The 17187-nt window shown below is 40.2% G+C and overlaps 1 protein-coding gene across 6 annotated transcripts in view; it reads right to left on the bottom strand.

Moving 5' to 3' along the window:
• The window catches only part of fgfr1a (fibroblast growth factor receptor 1a), a 32629-nt gene that overhangs the window by 13514 nt on the left and 1928 nt on the right, over nt 1-17187 (bottom strand). For 3 of the 6 annotated variants that reach the window (XM_015028441.1, XM_015028472.1, XM_015028456.1), the window contains exons 2-9: nt 14129-14131; nt 13530-13707; nt 7203-7439; nt 6761-6850; nt 5625-5797; nt 3251-3374; nt 2202-2392; nt 1258-1408 (exon numbers count right to left, since the gene is read on the bottom strand). In XM_015028441.1, the coding sequence (XP_014883927.1) occupies nt 1258-1408; nt 2202-2392; nt 3251-3374; nt 5625-5797; nt 6761-6850; nt 7203-7439; nt 13530-13683 (1120 nt within the window). In that variant the 5' untranslated portion in view covers nt 13684-13707; nt 14129-14131. Of the gene's footprint in view, nt 1-316; nt 462-1257; nt 1409-2201; nt 2393-3250; nt 3375-5624; nt 5798-6760; nt 6851-7202; nt 7440-13529; nt 13708-14128; nt 14132-17187 lie in introns of all 6 variants that reach the window. The other 3 variants (XM_015028465.1, XM_015028479.1, XM_015028450.1) reach the window with 2 other exon arrangements.

The following is a 17187-nucleotide window of genomic DNA, read 5'->3' as shown; positions in this document are numbered from 1 at the left end:
CATCTCACCCTTTAACAGTATTGCTACTTTCTCAACAGCTCTTGGGGCTGTTTGGCATTTGCCGATTTCCCCCAAACAGAAGAGACAGCAGAGCATGCTTCTCGTGCTCTGCCCCATCTTAAGAGCTAAGATGGAGCTGGAGTCATGCTGAGCTCAAAGGGAGGCTCTGGCTTCCCATCACATTTGTCACTGGAATCGTCGTCAGACAAGACTCGATTCAGGCAAACGTGGAGGAGGACAGCCAGGCTTGAGATGGAAAAATGATAAAATGATAAAATAAAGTGTAAGAAAGAGAGAGAGACAGAACCACTGATACCTTCCAAGACTGTCAACCATGCGGAGTTATGAGAGAACCCGATAGAATTGCCCGCCAAGCACGTATACTCCCCAGCGTCATCAAAAGAGACATTTCTCAGTTGAAGGACTTCCATTTCCTTGTCCGTGGTGTTAACGCCAGCAGTCTAGAAAATAAAGGAAGTAGACCCAGCAAGGCCCAAGAGGGGAAAAGGGACCATGAGTTTAGGATTCTGAAGGAAAAAAATAAATAAAAAAAATAGAGGAGAGGAGCGTACTCCTCCTCAACACAAGACCATCTACCAGAAAGGCAACACACCCAGAGACCCAACAGGGGGCTCTGTCAGGAAGAGCCCTCCAGTATCTGTTAGTGGAAAAAGGTTGTTAGGCTGAGTCTGCACTGCTGAACCTCGCTTTGGGCCACACCATCACCACTTAAAATACCTTCGTCTCATCTCTGCATGCAAGAGATGGGCATGGAAGACTCCGTAGCAGAACAGGGCGTACTTAGGACTCAAGACAGACAATTGGGAGGTATGGAAACAGATAAGTAAAGGGTCACAATTAGAGGAGGAAAAAAACGTGCACAGACAGAGAGGGGGAGAGGGAGAGAGAGAGAGAGAGAGAAAGTTTGTGAGCCGTGTAAAGAGGACTTTGAAGGGCAAGGGAGCAGGAGTAATAGAAGAAGGCAGGAGAGGCCCTTATTAGGAGGGCACCGCTCAGGCATGAGGCAGAAATGAGAGTGGGTCCGACATCAACCTGGGACTAAACACTTTCAACTGTTCTGCTGGGAATTTTCCATAGCGTCATTTACAGTCAGGATCACTGAGGAGAGAGGGAGGGTGGGCAGAACGGATGGAGGGAGGAGAGAAACAGCTGAGCTTGTCTCAGGTTCTAAGTTTTTCCAGGTGGTCCTAGAGACGCCTCCCGTGTGTTGTCCCTGCGCTGCTGCGTGGTGGTTACCTGAGGGGTCATATTTGATGACAGTCAGCCATGCCGACTGATTGGCCTCTCCTATATAATTGGACACTTTACATATATACTCTCCGCCCTCCTCCTCAGTCACATTGTAGAGGGTGAGCATCTGAGCGTCCGAGCTATTGACCCCCGAATGCTAGAAACAGAAACATGTCAGGTGCAGCACAAGAAAACAAAAACTGTAAACAACACTGACCACTGGATAGCGCAACGAGAATCATTTCAGACACAAGCTAATCAAACAAATACTTATTTCATAGGCAGTTGCAGGCTGATGAAAAATTGTCCACAGGGTCCCTACACATTGCTCAAAGTCAAAGTTCAATACTTTCATTGCAAAAACACAATCTTACCACATACTTTTTGGTTTTAGTAATTAGTTTTGTCTAATTTCAAGGTTACTAAGATATTTGAATAAGAATCTAGACCAAAAATACTTGGTAAGGTTTTGTATTTTTGCAGTGTTTCCAGACAATTTCATTTCCTTTAAGCCTATTTTGACATTTTAGAAAAACAAACTTTACTACAGGACTCTTTCACAACAAAGTCATGGTCCATATCTCTACAGCGGGAGGGCGTAGCTGGAGGGAAAGATGGACAGACACAGATGGATGGATGGACAAAAGAATGGGCAGAATAATACATTTGGAGCAAATGGATGAATAGCTCTACAAACGGATGGAAAAATAGATTAACAGATAGATGGAAAAAATGATGGATTAACTGATGACTTTTAGATAGTGGGGGAGCAAATAAAGTCTGGAAATCCTAATATTTTTTGATAATTTGGTTTTTCTTTCTCCAACCTCATCTATACTTTAAAAATAGTCCAAGTTCATGCTTTCAGAAACAGCATAGGAACCCTGTGTCCATCCTACAAAACTACAAAATATTTTTGTGGAAGAAAGAAAAGCCTGCTTGGCTCCTACCTTCAGGATACGAACGTAGGGCAAACCATCAGGTCCAACGCGGCTTCCATTGACCTCGATGTGTTTCAGCCACTGAATGTGAGGCTGGGGATCGCTGAACACTTTGCACTCGAACTCCACATCACTGCCCACCACTGCGGTGCGATTGGCTGGCAAGCCGGCCTGCAGGATCGGCCTGTGGGGAGAGCGCTCTGCGACACGGCAGAGGGGCAAATAAATCTTAGTATGAAGGTAGGTACCTTCAATGAGGAATCTCTAATGAGACTTGAAAACATTCAAAGATGTTTCCTACACAATCTGACTGAGTCTGAGTTATTTATATATAGGCCTAATATGAAGTAATTCAAGTTGTGGATTTAGTGAAAAGTGGTTTAGAGATGTACTAACAAATTTAAGCAAATGTATACCACATAGTTATATTTTACTAAGTGTTACTCTATCACATAAAATCTGAATCAAAGGTCTTTAATGTGACAAAACAGAAACAAAAACATCAAGGGGTATGAATACAGTTTTTTTTTTAATTACATGCATTTAAAATTCCCAGACTGCTAACAAAGATTGCATCTAAAATGAAGCTCTCTTGTGGCTCCACTTCAATAAAACATTTCTAATTTAAACACGCAAGTAAAGAAACCAGACGGATGTCAACTGTGCAGGCCTCTGTGACAGAGACGTACTCTGGTACTTAGTAACCTCTTGTGACTGTACTTTCTCCATACCGAACCAATCCAAAAGCTCATCAGGCTCTGAGCTTCTACTTAAGCTGGAAGGGGAGATTTGGGAGGGGGGAGAGCCCAGGGGACAGCAACAACGGAGGAAGTGGGACTGATTTATAAGGCGAGTGGTGTAAGAGCGAGTCAGAGAGCAGGCCCATAAGGAGTAATCACTTCTCCGCTCTACCCGCATCCATCACTCAACAAGTAAACACGACTGCAGTTCATCAAAACTGCGACTGCGTCCCTGTGCTGTCGGGAGCATGTTTGATTGGCTAATCGATTTATACGACCGGAGCAACAGGAGCGGTAAATCAAAGATTAAGATATTACCGACTACATCCAGCTGATAGGTATGATTGATGCTGCCATACTGGTTTTCCACCACACAGGTATAGTTTCCTTTATCAGAGGGAACGACCGACTCCATGATGATGGTCCACACATGGTCCCGTAGCTGAAAGAAAGGGAAAGGAAATATTCAACTGATTACCATTTAAAAATACTCTAAAATAACAAACAAGACTGAAGATAGTAGCAAATGTTTAAAAATATTCTGATTCATGTCCTACCAAACAATCCCCCCCCCCAAAAAAAAAAAAAACAGGAAAATGTGTACGTTTTTATATGCATGTGCCCAAACCTGTCTTATTAGCACCAACTGATGTCTGGCTCCTTTTTCCAGGACATGTTATAATTTTTCTTCCATAAATCTGCCAAGACCGGTAGTGTGTGATTAGCCAGCAAACCTCTAAGGCAATGGCAACATCAAACATCCATATACACAGACTGAGCCATACAGTCTCCCTCATTTAGCAAAGAAATGCGATGAAGGAGTCCAGCTGCCTGCTGCCAGATGTGTTGTGCTTGGCTTCATATACATGTGGTCTAAATTATTCCATCACTTCTGCACGTCTCCATGCAGACGATATGAACAATAGGAGCGATGCCATAAAAGTGAGAGAGTGGGACGGATGGCAGACGTCCTTTGGTTGCTTATGCAGACCTTTGCACCGTAACCCAAAGAACAGAAAAACAACAACAACAACAACAACAAAGGAGGCGATGCAGCCAGGTGGTTCAGTCCGCTGGCCGGCTCATTCAAGAGTTTAGGGGAGGCATCTAAGAGGAAACTCCTGAATATGTCTCAGCTGGAAATGGAGATTTCTGGGGAAGCAGGGAAGCACGGCCCCAGACTGGATTAGGCCTCACCATGACAGGAGATGGTGATGATTACTTCTTACACTGTGAACACGCATTCTACACCTGTGCATGAACAACTACTTTATGTAGTTCTTTCCTAAAGGATATTACAACAAAGTGTTTTTTTTTTCATTATCATAATTTTAGTTGAGCAAATGTCTTCTTTTATAGCAGTTTTCACTTTTAATGTGTCATCTGTTAACACAAAACAGTCACTGATGTCAGCAGATTGTGGTCATAAATAGATTTAAAAATAAAATCAGCCTATGTTTGTTTTTTCCTAAAATTAAATATTTTTAATTTTAGGAAAAATTGCTTTTTTCTTCCTTTGTGTCTGAGCTAAATGAACTACAGTTTATGTAGCAGTATCTTAACTTCCTTTTTACCCATGAGATGTGCAGCATAAGCACGAGTTTGAAGATGTTAAACGATGTGAAAAGATTAAAAAAAAAAAATAACTGTAGGCAGACTTAGAGTTTGATTGGTGTAGCAGAATTTGTCCTCTGAACAATATTTTACTTTCATAAGTGAAACATGTGCTACATATAACAAAACGTGACTGTTTCTTCCATTCACTTCATGAAGTCAGCGTATGACTCGCTTAAAAAGAAGTCTCTTCTAGTGACATTTATTCATAGAAATGCGCCTGTGGGCATCAGAGTAATGATGGTAATCTTAAAAAGATCATTTTTGTCATAAATTCCTTCAGTAACGTCCAAGGAAGATGAGGAAAAGACATCTCCATTTTTCTTCCTTATGTAGAAACACAAACATTAATACAACTCTTCCGAAAAAAACAAGCTCAAAAGCAACAAAAACTGTGGTTAAATAAAACTGAATATATGCAAATAAAGACTCAATCCAGTTCTGAAATGTTGATTAAGTAACATGAATGTCTATAAAAAGGCGATGATGATGTCATTTGCAGTAAGTAGTAAAGCAGCGAGGTACAGATCACGCCCACAAATCAAACCTGCTGCACCTGCTAAGTAAATCCAGAGACCAGCATGAATTGTTTTATTAAGCCTAACAATGTTAAGTTTGTCAAAAGTTACTGCTGTATTTGAATACAGGCAGGCTATAAACGAAGAGACCGGCAGAAACGCTAATCACAGAGTATAAATACAGAAGGTGCGGTGGTAAATTTACAACTACATGGATGTAATTACAGAGAGGACGAACACTGACACCTGGAATGAGGACAGCCAGTGCTATTCTTCACCCAGACGGATGGCTAGAATTGCCCACCTGGAGGTATAACTATGCCACAGCATTCCTTTTTTGGGGCATTGGGTTTCAGCTTGCATTGTTTCTCAGGTCAACGGTGAAACTTGCCACTGCTGTTCACTCTCGGAAAGCGTTTCTTACTCCAGGGAGGGGGGTTGTGATCAAATGTGGAGATGACATTACAGACACATCCTCACTTTTGGTGACGCTTGGTTCAACGGAACAATGCTCAAGAGTCCGCAGGAAGCGCCGAAGAAGATTTTGAAAAGTTATTAACCTTGAAGCCTCCGATGCGATGGTCCCTTTTGAACTCCTTCCCGTTCTTGTACCATTTCAGAGTGGGAGATGGGTTCCCGCTGGCCTGGCATCGAAACTTCACCGTCTTGCTGGCTGGCACGGCGTGAAGCTTTTTCTCCATTTTCTCTGGATGAGCCCATTGTGGCGCCATTGCTAATTAACACAAAAAGAAACAATTTTTCAATTTGCGCAGCAGTTAAAAAAAAAATAAAAAAATCCCAAAGAGAAAATGTTCAAATTAGGGGAAAATCAATGTGAATGCACACAAAAACAGGCTTGTAACTGAGACTCAGGATTCTTTCCAGATGAGATAATTTACACCCTACAATAAAACTGGTAGAAAGGTAGCAGTTTGAGTCTCAAGAAGCACTGGGTATTTCTGACTGGTGGGGTGTTCTGTGGATTTTATTTTCCCCAATACGTCTACATCAGTGATGGCACTTTCAGCTCTCAAGAGCTGCACGCTTTAGATGCACACACCTTTTAACTAGCAGGAATAAATGTGATTCTATACAATCAAAACTTTCATGTTCATACTCCCACTGGATGAAATGCAATTTTCTCCATCAAAGATTTTCTGTTGACATCTGATTGATATCTCAGCGCCATCTTACTTTTATTCTGACAAGGAATTATTGGATCATTTACCATTAGATCCACCCCTCATACCAACCCACCAAATAAAATTTTAAATAAAAAACCTTAAAGGAAACAGCCAGTAGAATAAAACTGTGATGTTTAAATTTCATTGGGATATGAGAGAGAGAAAAGTAGAGGGAGAGAACAGACTCGGGGTCGGTATTCTTCCCATACTTGGCAGCTGCCAGATTCTTAGTGGGCTGAGTGGACGGTAGCAACGAGATGAGGAGGCCAGAGTGTCTTTATTGCACTAGGGACAAATTGAGGGACATCTGAGGTTAACCACGATTAATCACCACAGGCATATTAATCATATAAAAGCTGTCATTGAGGCAGCAAAGATCCTCTGATTCAGAGTGAAATCATTCACTGAATGTGCTCCACTCAGCTCACATGCCTGTAACCATTACTCAGAAGCTCATTTTGGGTGAGTCAGTAATCCACCAGTGGGTTTGGTGATTATATACAGCCACTTACGCATCAGTTTCTCACTGGTCAACAGTTTATTTTCCTCCGATGAAGACTCTTCCTCCTCGTCATCATCTTCAGATGAGGCCAAAGCATCAACTAGAGAAGAGGGGGAATTAATCAAGGCAATGTTACATACAGAATACATAACACAGCTTTGCCAGATATTAAATAAAGTCACAAATAACATCTAAAATTTTATTTAATCCCAGTTTATGTTGAGGTTCAAAGGTAGAGGAGCACCATGGAATCAAATCAACAAGTAAAGCACTTTCAGTCTACAACAGCATCCACAGTCATGGAGGTTTTCAAGGTGCCTAAATAGGGATAATGTAGGACATTTTCCCCATTTTCTACAGAAATCAAATCAAACAACTTGCAGCACATTTTTTTCTTTGTTTTTTTTTCCCCCTATGTGAACACCAAAAACTTACGTTTTCGCATCTTTTACCTGAGACATTAAAGTAGACGCTGTGGTTGCCAAATGTGGTGCACGCGTACAAGCCGGAGTCGGTGGGCTCCACCGCCTCGATCTCCAGCTGGCCGTTGCGAATGCGCGTGTGTTCTCCGTCCACGACGACGACATGGTCCTTTGTCCAGTTGACGGTGTGGGGCGAGTCCTTGGGAGAGCAGCTCAGATCCAGGCGCTTCCCGGGATACAGGGTGAACAGCTCTGCCTCCACAGAGACTGCACAGGAAGCACAACATGGTTACCAGCTGCACTGATCAAGATCACTTTAGTCACCTGCAGAAGAAGTTCAAAAACACAGTGTGGACTCCCAGCCATGCCTCTGTGCATACAAACAACAAGGCTCATTAACCTTGTGTGATGGAGAAACCTATTTTGCAGAAAAACAACACTTTATCTCCACTGTAAACCAAGATGGGTTTCAAACAAAATACTTTCTTTGTGTCCATTTACCACTTCTTTATAACGTGTCCACATAATTAAATTGCATCTCAAGTTCGTCAAGGCTCCATATCAGACGGAAAAAAAAGGAGCTCCTTGGGAAAGAGAGGAGAAATTCAATTATGGGAATGAAAGGAGGAGAGATGTCACGAAGAGAGACACCTGAGCCCCAGTTGTTCTAAATGACTAAGCAGACCGCTAGAAGGAGGGATAAACCAATTATACTGACACATTGTCCATCACTGTGGTGTTGTTTGTCTTGTAACACAAAAGGTAAAAAGAGCATCACTGACCAAATTGCTGATGATTCTTGCTTTAGGATTGCACTCCTTTACTTTAAATACTCTGGATAAAACCACTCCTAGACATTATTTGTCATATTGAACAATTTGGTGAAAAAAGTTATTAAAAAAAAAAAAAAAAAAGAGCTAGCAACAATTTGTGGGTTGAATCTCACTTCCCTCCTATTTCACTCAGCTCTGTCCCCCTAAGGCGGCACTAAAGCGGAGCCTCTCTTTTTTCCCTCCCATTACCAACACGGCCCCTTTACCATCATCCCAAAAATTGAATTAGATAATCAAATACCATAGTCGTAAACAATCCCCAGCATCAGATTACTCTGAACCGTTTCCAAAGTACATTGTGTGATTCTTCTTGAACACGTTTCCCCCTGATCAAAACCAGAGAGCACATGTATACAGAGAAAGAAAGAAAAAAAACATGAGGAAAACATCCGCAAGCCAGACTAATCCCTCCCACCATGACAACAAAGGACTTCAAACAATACAGAGGAAGAGGGAACGGGGAGAGCAGGCCACTGAGCATGTGCACAGGAGCGAGTAAGAGCGGGGCCTGCAGTGGCAGGTACTAGTGCCAGTTGCTATGGTGACCCCACTTGGGCCTAGTAAAGGTATTTCCTGGATCACATATGTCTGACAGGCCCTTAATCCCAGCAGGAAAAGGGGGCCAGGGGGTAGGATCAACTTTCTCCTCAAAACCAGAACCAGCGCAGGGAAGGAGGAAGAGGCAGACTTTAGGCCGCTCTCTGTTAGGCAGTTAAAGGGAGAAAGATCACAAATTACATCACACATTTGCAAGTTTAAAAAAGGCACCATCCACTCCAGAAGAACCAAAATAACTACAAGCTGGACAGGTCTGAATGAAACTTATTCAGGCAGTGATAGAGATCTGCTGAGGGGGAAAAAACATCACAATCTCAGCTAAGCAGACATATTCTTGTTTCAATAACTAGCTTACATTAAAATATTTATAGTTAAGTCTAATATTATCAGATTTAGGTGCAATTTGATTTGATCAACATTTTTCCTCTGACTGGGAATAATAGTAATGTTTTGATTAGGATGATGGCAAAGAGCCTTTCCAGATAAAGAACATGAGCGAATTTAAGAATTTTCCAATCAGTCCCATCAACACCAACAAAGATATTTAGGAAAGCTGATTTTCTAGATTTGTTTGCACTTCTAGTCAAGAAACAAACATATTTTTAAGAAGGTTTCGTTAAAGAGGAGGAGTTTTTTGTGCATCCAAGCAGATTGGAAAAATCAATAAAAATTGGGATCATTAAGAAAAAAAAAATAAATTTGATGGAGAGGTTCACTGAGAGCGCGCAACTTTGTTTTCTGTGCTAGTAAACACAACAAGTGGAGCCATTTTTAAAACGTTTTTCCACATCTGTCTCGTTTGGTCTGTTTCCATGACGCTACAAATGAAAGCTGGAAAAGGTAATGCCTGAAAGAAAAGGGTAAACATTGGCAACACTCGCAGCACTTAAATCTGAATCCTTGCAAACAATGTTGGTGAAAAGGAAGAAATATCTGCTTAAAGATTGTTTCTTTAGAAATTGTTTTTGTGTTTTAAATGCTGATTTATAACACAAAAACGAGTTTCAAGTCACATATTAAACTATTGTAATTTACACAAACTGTAGGAAACGTGTTTTCATATTTTACCAGTCTAGAACATTCTCCAATATACACTCACTGCCAATTTGTGTAGAGCACTCTTTGTGCACTTCTTTTTGTAAATACTTAATTTGACGCCAAAATTAATGATAAAAAAATAAATAAATAAAAGCGGTTCAAGTCTCAAACGAATTTCAATTCAGATTATCTGAGTGGAGGGTGAGATAAAAGGTTTTTATGGACCATTTTCCCAGAGGGATCCCAGGATTGCTTGCACAATTTTAAATGGTTTGATATAACATCAGTGACTTGGGCATAACCATAAACCCAAAGACTGTGACAGCTGTCAGATATATTTTGTCTGCATTCAATGGAGACACCACTGATAAGATGGTGTCAATTTCCCAGCTGTTAATCTTGACTCCAGGTGTCATAAAACACCCATAAAATTGGCTTCTTCCTTTATTAGAGGAGGATCATTCGGCGTTCAGAGACTGTCGCCTTAAAGCAAGAGCAAACTGTGACAACACATTCGACTTCAAGGAAAAAGGTGCCGTTAAAAAAATCACATCATAAGAGCGAAGTTTTTAAACTTCATGTTTAATCTCAGCTAATCTGGCTGCAACTCAGATTGGATTAAAAACAGATTAAAGACCTGTTTCAGAAACAATCCACCTGGAATGCTCTGACTTGGAGGCAGTCAACCATCTATTAAGAGTGACGGACATCGTTTGTAATCAAAGTAATCACAAAAACCGTGTGAAGGATTTTTGAGCGCAGAGTGTGTAGTGACTGGGCGGACGGGATGAAGGATCAACTAACTCAGCTGAACTTTCTCCGGCTGCAACATAGGAAGCAATATGCTGGTTGAATGACCTCTGGGATTTCCTGTCCTCATCGGAGTGATGGCAGATTTTAGAAACGTCAAGCTAGTTGGCACACAGTTACTGTACATAGAAAAGCAAAGTTATTGCTTTATTATCATCATTGTTTTTGCTGATATGACTACCTTAGGGTGAAGACAGCGAGTGACGTGCAGGGAAGAACTGATTCGACAAAAGCCAGCGCCAACAGGAAGCAAAAAAACCGAAACAATGCGCGATAGCAATCAGCAGAAAATTCAGAGAGAGAGAAAGAGAGAGAGAGAGAGAGTGCTCTTGGTGAAAGCACTCCAGTGGAGGACCTTTTCACTCTTAAATGAGCCACAGACAATCAGCATGGATTAGCACTTGGGACAGCTACAAGGGTTACCGTGTCATTCAAATGAGCTCGACTACATTTAGCTTCGACATGATGTCTTCAGACGCAGCAAAACCAAAAGCACAGATTTCTACAGCCAGATATAATCACTGTCACGTTGAAAAAGAAAAGCAGAGCCGTCAGTGAGCATCAAGATATTTTGTCTTTTCAAAAACCAGAAAATATCTATGGAATAAGCGTGGCACATGAGATGACAATTTCAACAGTTTTATGCTTATTTCATTTTGAATGTAGTCATAGTGAGAGTTTAGTTTAAGAAGTTAAGCAACAATACATAAATTGATATAAAAAGTACTTGAAAAGTAAAGTTTAGTACTAAAGATTTTGTGGCAGATTTTAAATCCCCCTTTATAGAAGAGGGAGCCCATGCAATGTGTGTGATATAGTTGTTTTAAAACTAGGTTTCATTTAATTAGGGGTATACAATTAAATGAAACTAATAAAATTATACGTCAGCCTGGTGTGATAACACATTTTGCTGGATAATAAATTGTCCCAGAAGTTATTGTGATAAACAGTAATATTGTTGTGAGACCATTTTGAATTGATATAGTTATAAATCAATTCATAGTTATATATAGGCTTATTAATGCAAGAACATATTATCTAAAATCAATAAACTTTAAATTCTAATGAACATTTAACACTGGAAATTGAAAATATTTTAAATATCCAAAAACAAATAAAAGAAACAATAAATGAAATAAATTAAAGTCTCTGTAAACAAAATTGTCCTAAAAAAAAAAAAAAAAGGTTTAGTTGGGACCAAAGCATCAGACTGAAGATTTTTGTCACCCAGTTTTTGGTAGAAAGAGAGAAAAGAGAAAAACAATAAATCATGCAAATGGAAATTATTGAGCTTGTTTAAATTTATCATGTGATTAATTGGTTTGTTGCTTATTGAGACAAGTAAAATTTTTCGCAATATGTGCATCATGATAATTGTCTGGACGCCAATGAATCTTGGCTAATTATTTAAGTACCAAGCATTCAGTTTCGCCAAGCCTGGAGTATAATTTTGTCACACTAGTTGTTTATTGCATCATCATTTCAGTTCCCAAACAGCCGATGTCAGCCAGGAGCAATAAATAAATTGTTTTTGTTTATTATTATTTTATATACATATTTTTTTTTCACTAGATAGAGGTCTCTAGACTACAACTGGAAAGATTAAATGTAATGCAGAATATATCCAGACAAAAACAATAATTTATCATTTGCATAAGAATCAGTAAAGATATGGGGGGAAAGGGGTCATATTATCAACCTAAGAGTGGTGTTTTGTTTTTTTTTCAGATGGATAGCAGAGAGTTGAGATGAGGATTTCAGAAACACACAGCAGGAAAGTTTAGGAAGGCTGGACCTGTGTGAATGGCTGTGACTCCCCCTCCCACAAGAACATGAATGAACTGAATTTGTTTAACTAAATTTGAATTTGCTCTTTTCTTATGGGAACATCACACAACAAACAAACCAAAAAAAGAAAAACAATGCAACTTGCATAAATAAAAGCATTTCCACAAAAACATTTTGTCATCTGACAAAGACAAAAGTAACGCAACCAAATGCCTCGGCTGCGATTGTCCGTCGACAGCTGAAGCCATCCGTCACCCAGCAGGGAGGCGGAGGGGACCAGGAGGGAGTGAAGGATTCCCAAGCAAAATGTCAAGAGGGGAAAGTGGGGGAGAAAGAAAAAAAAAAAAGCATAGACACACAGAGATAGTACCTGGCCATTTGGCGGGCGAGAGCTGGGTGGAGTCTTAAAGCATCAGACTCCTTTCCCCTCCCCAAGTCGAGTGAAAATTTATGGCTCACCTCACAAGACAAACGCTCCACTCAGAAGACCTAACCTTGAGAATAAGGGAAGGTTTAAAGTAGCACCCTTTCTTTAAAAACACTAATTTATAGTTCCAGAGCAGTAAACTCCTCTTAGTGACAACAAATACCTTTTCATTACAAAAGGAGGAGAGAAGCAGCGGCTGCTAGGCAGTGGAGCTGCCCTCGGGCTACACATGGGAGTCATTTACTCCTCCCTGTCCCACTGCTGCCTTCGACGCAGCCACACCAAGTTTATTTTAAGGGGAGAGAGACCCTCTTGCCTAACGACTTCAATTATAACGCTGAACTTTATCATATTCTTTTGTTGGTTTCCACTTCCGAGTGCAGAGCATAAACAGCCCATCTACCCACGAGTCCAGGCGGCCATTACACTGCTGGACCGAGGCCAAGGAACACATTTTTAAGGATTTGATTACATCGCCTCTTTCCTCTTTTCAAAGTTCAACTCGTGGAACCGATGAGGCAAAATTCTTTACTGTAATTTAAAAAAAAAAAAAAAAAAAAAAAGGAAGATAAGACAAAACTCTGCTAGCTAGTTTTGTTGTGAAGTAATTGCTAATAAGCTCAGAGAAAACAGCGCTGTTCTCATTTAACGCAAAGTCACACGAAGGAGAAAAAAAACAACAACAAAAAACAACTGGGGTGGTCAGCGAACAGAGACGCTACAGACCGGACTTCTGCGAAGGCCAAGGCGTGCTGGGATTACATTCCTATCCCAACAACAAAGCTGCGCTTATCAATGGACGGCCTCCTTAAGGCCACAGTAAAGATTAGTCGGTCTCAGTTAAACTGGGGCACGGAAAGAAAGCACTGTACAAAACTAAATAAATAAATGAAGCAAACGTACCTTCATCTGTGTTAGCAGGCCGGCAATGGGTCCTTAAGACTTGGGTGAAGAAAGTCAGAAGCAGAAGTGCACTTGGTCTCATCAGCATCCTGCTGACGGAGCTACAACCGGCGGCTTTGACACGACTGGAGCTCCATTCAGACTCCTGGGACATCAGCTGCACGTCATTCACAGCACACTATAAAAATAAAAAATAAAAATGAAAGAAAATTAGTTAAAACCAATATCTGGAAAAACAGTAAAACAAGGATGGAGGATTATCAAAGCAAAAAGACATTTATTTTTAACTTGCATTTCAAGTTGCAGGAGTCTCAACTTGAAATGCAACTCTTTCCAGGGCCACAGCTGAAATATCCCAGTAATATGAACTATATGTTAGACATAAACCAGTTACTGGGATCCAGACCAAGGATGTAAAAAGTTTAAAAAGTTATGGCTACAAAGTTGAAGATTTTCCATTATATCTCTACAAAAAAAAAAAAAAAGAGAGAGAGAGACCTTTTTATGAGGTGCCAATGAAAGTGAAGGAATGTCCCGTTTTCTTTGGCTGCACTGAGCTTACTGTGATGCCACACAGCCTGTGGTTCACCTACAGCTGCACACTGCTATTCAGATGTCTCCCAACAACAAAGCAACCAAATCCAAGCTAGCAAAGGAAAAATTCAACCTTTCAAAAAAATTTCCTGTCACCAAAAACTCCAGCTGTCACTCTTAAAGTTAACGCTATTTTACAAACATAGTTGAAACAATGAACAGCTGCGGATATCTTTGTTTATTGTTACTGTGAAAAAGTGCATGTGATGATGCTTGGAAGCTAGCGGTGCACCGATTTATTGGCCAATTTATTCCTAAATTTTTGGGAGATCGGTGATCGGTTGATACTTGCATCTGAAGCCGATCTTATCCACTTCAGCAAATGTACACAAATCAGCCACTGTCCTCTCCTGCTCTCCTGTGAGAGAGGTTTGACTGACAGGCCGGCCCACCAGGCCTCTTTAACGCCATCAATCCGTGCTGTTTTTACGTTTAAACATGGGATTGATTGCATTTCTGTGAACCACTTACCAGTACAGTTTCACTACTAAATGTAGCTGCTGTACTGAGGTCACCATTTCATAAAGTTTTTGTCTTTTAGAGCAGAACTTGCTTTTTGTAATGTTAAGACAGCATCCAATCAGATTTCTAGCTGAAACAAAACTGTATGAACGTCTTTTTTCTACCTTATATTTGTCTGAACTCTAGTCTGCTTTGCTCTTTCTTACAGGAAGCGAATGTGTTAAGCAGCCAACTGCAGCATGTTTGTGCACAAAAGGAAAAACAATAATAATAAAAATGACAGAATTTGAACTCTACCAATCAATATTAGATAACTAACAGAAGTCGGAACTATTGTCCATCTATTTTAAATACACAATGGTAATAATTTCTCATTAACTTTTCTCACATGGTTGTTATACCAACCCATCCACACTCTATTATTGTCAAAACGGCAAATATTCTTGTCACTAAAGGATTTCTTTACCCCCTCAAAAAAAAGATAACATTCTGTTTGTCTGCACTTTTCAATGAAGGTACAAAACACAGATAAGAAACTGCAGCAGGCTCAGACAGCTTTGGAAAGATAAAGACATGGTTAAGTTTTGAACTTAAAGCCAGTAATTCTACCTCGTTTCCCTTTTTGTTTTCAGCTGAACGGCTTACAGGGACTCCTGGTCCCCTCAGGAACATCATGCCACATCTGCTTGGATCATTACTTCAGCAGCATCTGTCCACACAGCTTAACACGTCGCCCAAACCAACACGCATAAACCCCTCGTTCCCCTGCCCCCTTAAAACCGCTTACAAGAAATACTAATGATAATAAAAAATAAATAAAAAGGGAGACATTCAGCCTGTACAGTAAACAGAAAATCGTCATTTCCACAATGAGATTTGGTCCATTGACATTTCGAAGAAACTCAAGCTTGAGATCATCCAGAAAATGTAATAACTTCTTCACAAAATCAGGGTTACAAACAAACGACAACAAAAACACCCATCTTGATTGACATTTGCACACATAAAGTCTCAGCCCAGAGGCAGCTGTGGTTTCCTTTTGGAGGTAATCGCTTTTATGAATGTTCCTCTCTGAAACACTCATTGTGTTCCCCTCAAAACCAATTCAATTTCACTTTCCAAGAATGGCCCAGTGTTGGAGCAGCTGAGCTTGGGTCAAGGAGGGGGGTCCGAAGGGGATAAAGAAGCTTGGTCATCGCTGCTCTGTAAGCTGTGAGTCAATGTTTGGTAATGCTCCAAGACAAGCGTCTCTGCTGCCACACAGGAGGAAACCGCAGCGGAGCAGCTTCACCGGCCTTCACCGGCTCTCCATATTTAAAGTAGGATCTTTAAAGGGGTGACAGAATACTTAGTCATGTTCCCCTCCGGTGGGAGCACGAGCTAAACGTGGACACCTGCTACCGTTTCCTGGAAAATACTCATCTTGACCCAAGAGGCCTGTGTGGTTTTGGACCTTAACACTGGAAGTGTAGAATGCCTTTCCTGTAGAAGTTCATATAGGTCCCTGTCTGATGATTATCTGATCATTAACTCTCCTAATGGGAACTAGAGGTGAATATTGCAGCATAAAAATGTGGGTTTCATCTCATAAGTGCATAAAAGAAAATGAAATATTATAAGCTTTAGGGAAAATAGAGGATTAGGTACAGATGTAAGTTTAAAATGGAGTTGTTGTTTTTCTGCATTCAGTATTTGTTTGTACTAGAAGAGTCAATGCTCCAATAAATGCCCAGCTGTACTGTGGAAACTATTCACACATAACTAAAAATCTATAAATGGATCACGCTTTGTCTTTTGAAAGTTTTACCCCAGTGATTTTCAATTACAAAAACATTTCTGAATGGACATTTAGGTTTATTGTCCTATCAATAACTTTCAGCAGTATAAATGATTCAACACATCAGATTTACATTAATTCAGTAAACAATTTAAATGTATTGTAATGGATATGAATTCAAATAAATACTCATATTTGAAATTTGACATGATGAGGACTCTTGAACTTTTAACAAATATGAGCCAAGAATTGCCTATATGGAACTTTGTATCAACTATGTGATCGTTTCTAATTTGAAAAGCAAATATCTTCGTTCAACAAGTTGGATTTATGCAATTTGTTGTTTGTAGAAACCATACTGCCATTTATTGCAGATAAGCACCATTAAAAAGAGCCAGAGACAGGAATGTGGCATGTAGTGACCTGCACTTTCTGAGCAGCATCCTTTACTTTCTGCTAACATTTCCTGGAAACTAATAAAAAAAAAAATAAAAAAAAAATCAACTTTGACTTTTTTTAATAAACAAATTCCACTTTTTCTAGATACGAGTTTAAATCCGTGAAAACTCAAAGAGGTCTGCTGTTCGGTGCTGTCAACGTGCAGAAGTGCTAAAAATAAGACACGGGGCTTCAACACAAAGTTTACAAACCTACAAAACTCACATTTGACTGAGAATCCTGTCAGTGGATCACTAATCGTTTTGGTAAGATCCTCCGTCTGAAGCGATCAAAGTATTTCCCTGGACGTCAGCCAGAAATAAAAAGGGGTTAGACTAAACTGATTAGGACATGCATGACACATTTAGCTGCTCTCATTATACAAAG

Source organism: Poecilia latipinna, unplaced genomic scaffold, assembly GCF_001443285.1.
Source record: "Poecilia latipinna isolate Pla-1442-1.1 unplaced genomic scaffold, P_latipinna-1.0 Scaffold8, whole genome shotgun sequence".
In the NCBI taxonomy this organism is placed as follows: domain Eukaryota; kingdom Metazoa; phylum Chordata; class Actinopteri; order Cyprinodontiformes; family Poeciliidae; genus Poecilia; species Poecilia latipinna.
The sequence above is the reverse complement of the archived record's forward strand: the minus strand, read 5'-3'. Positions and strand labels throughout refer to the sequence as shown.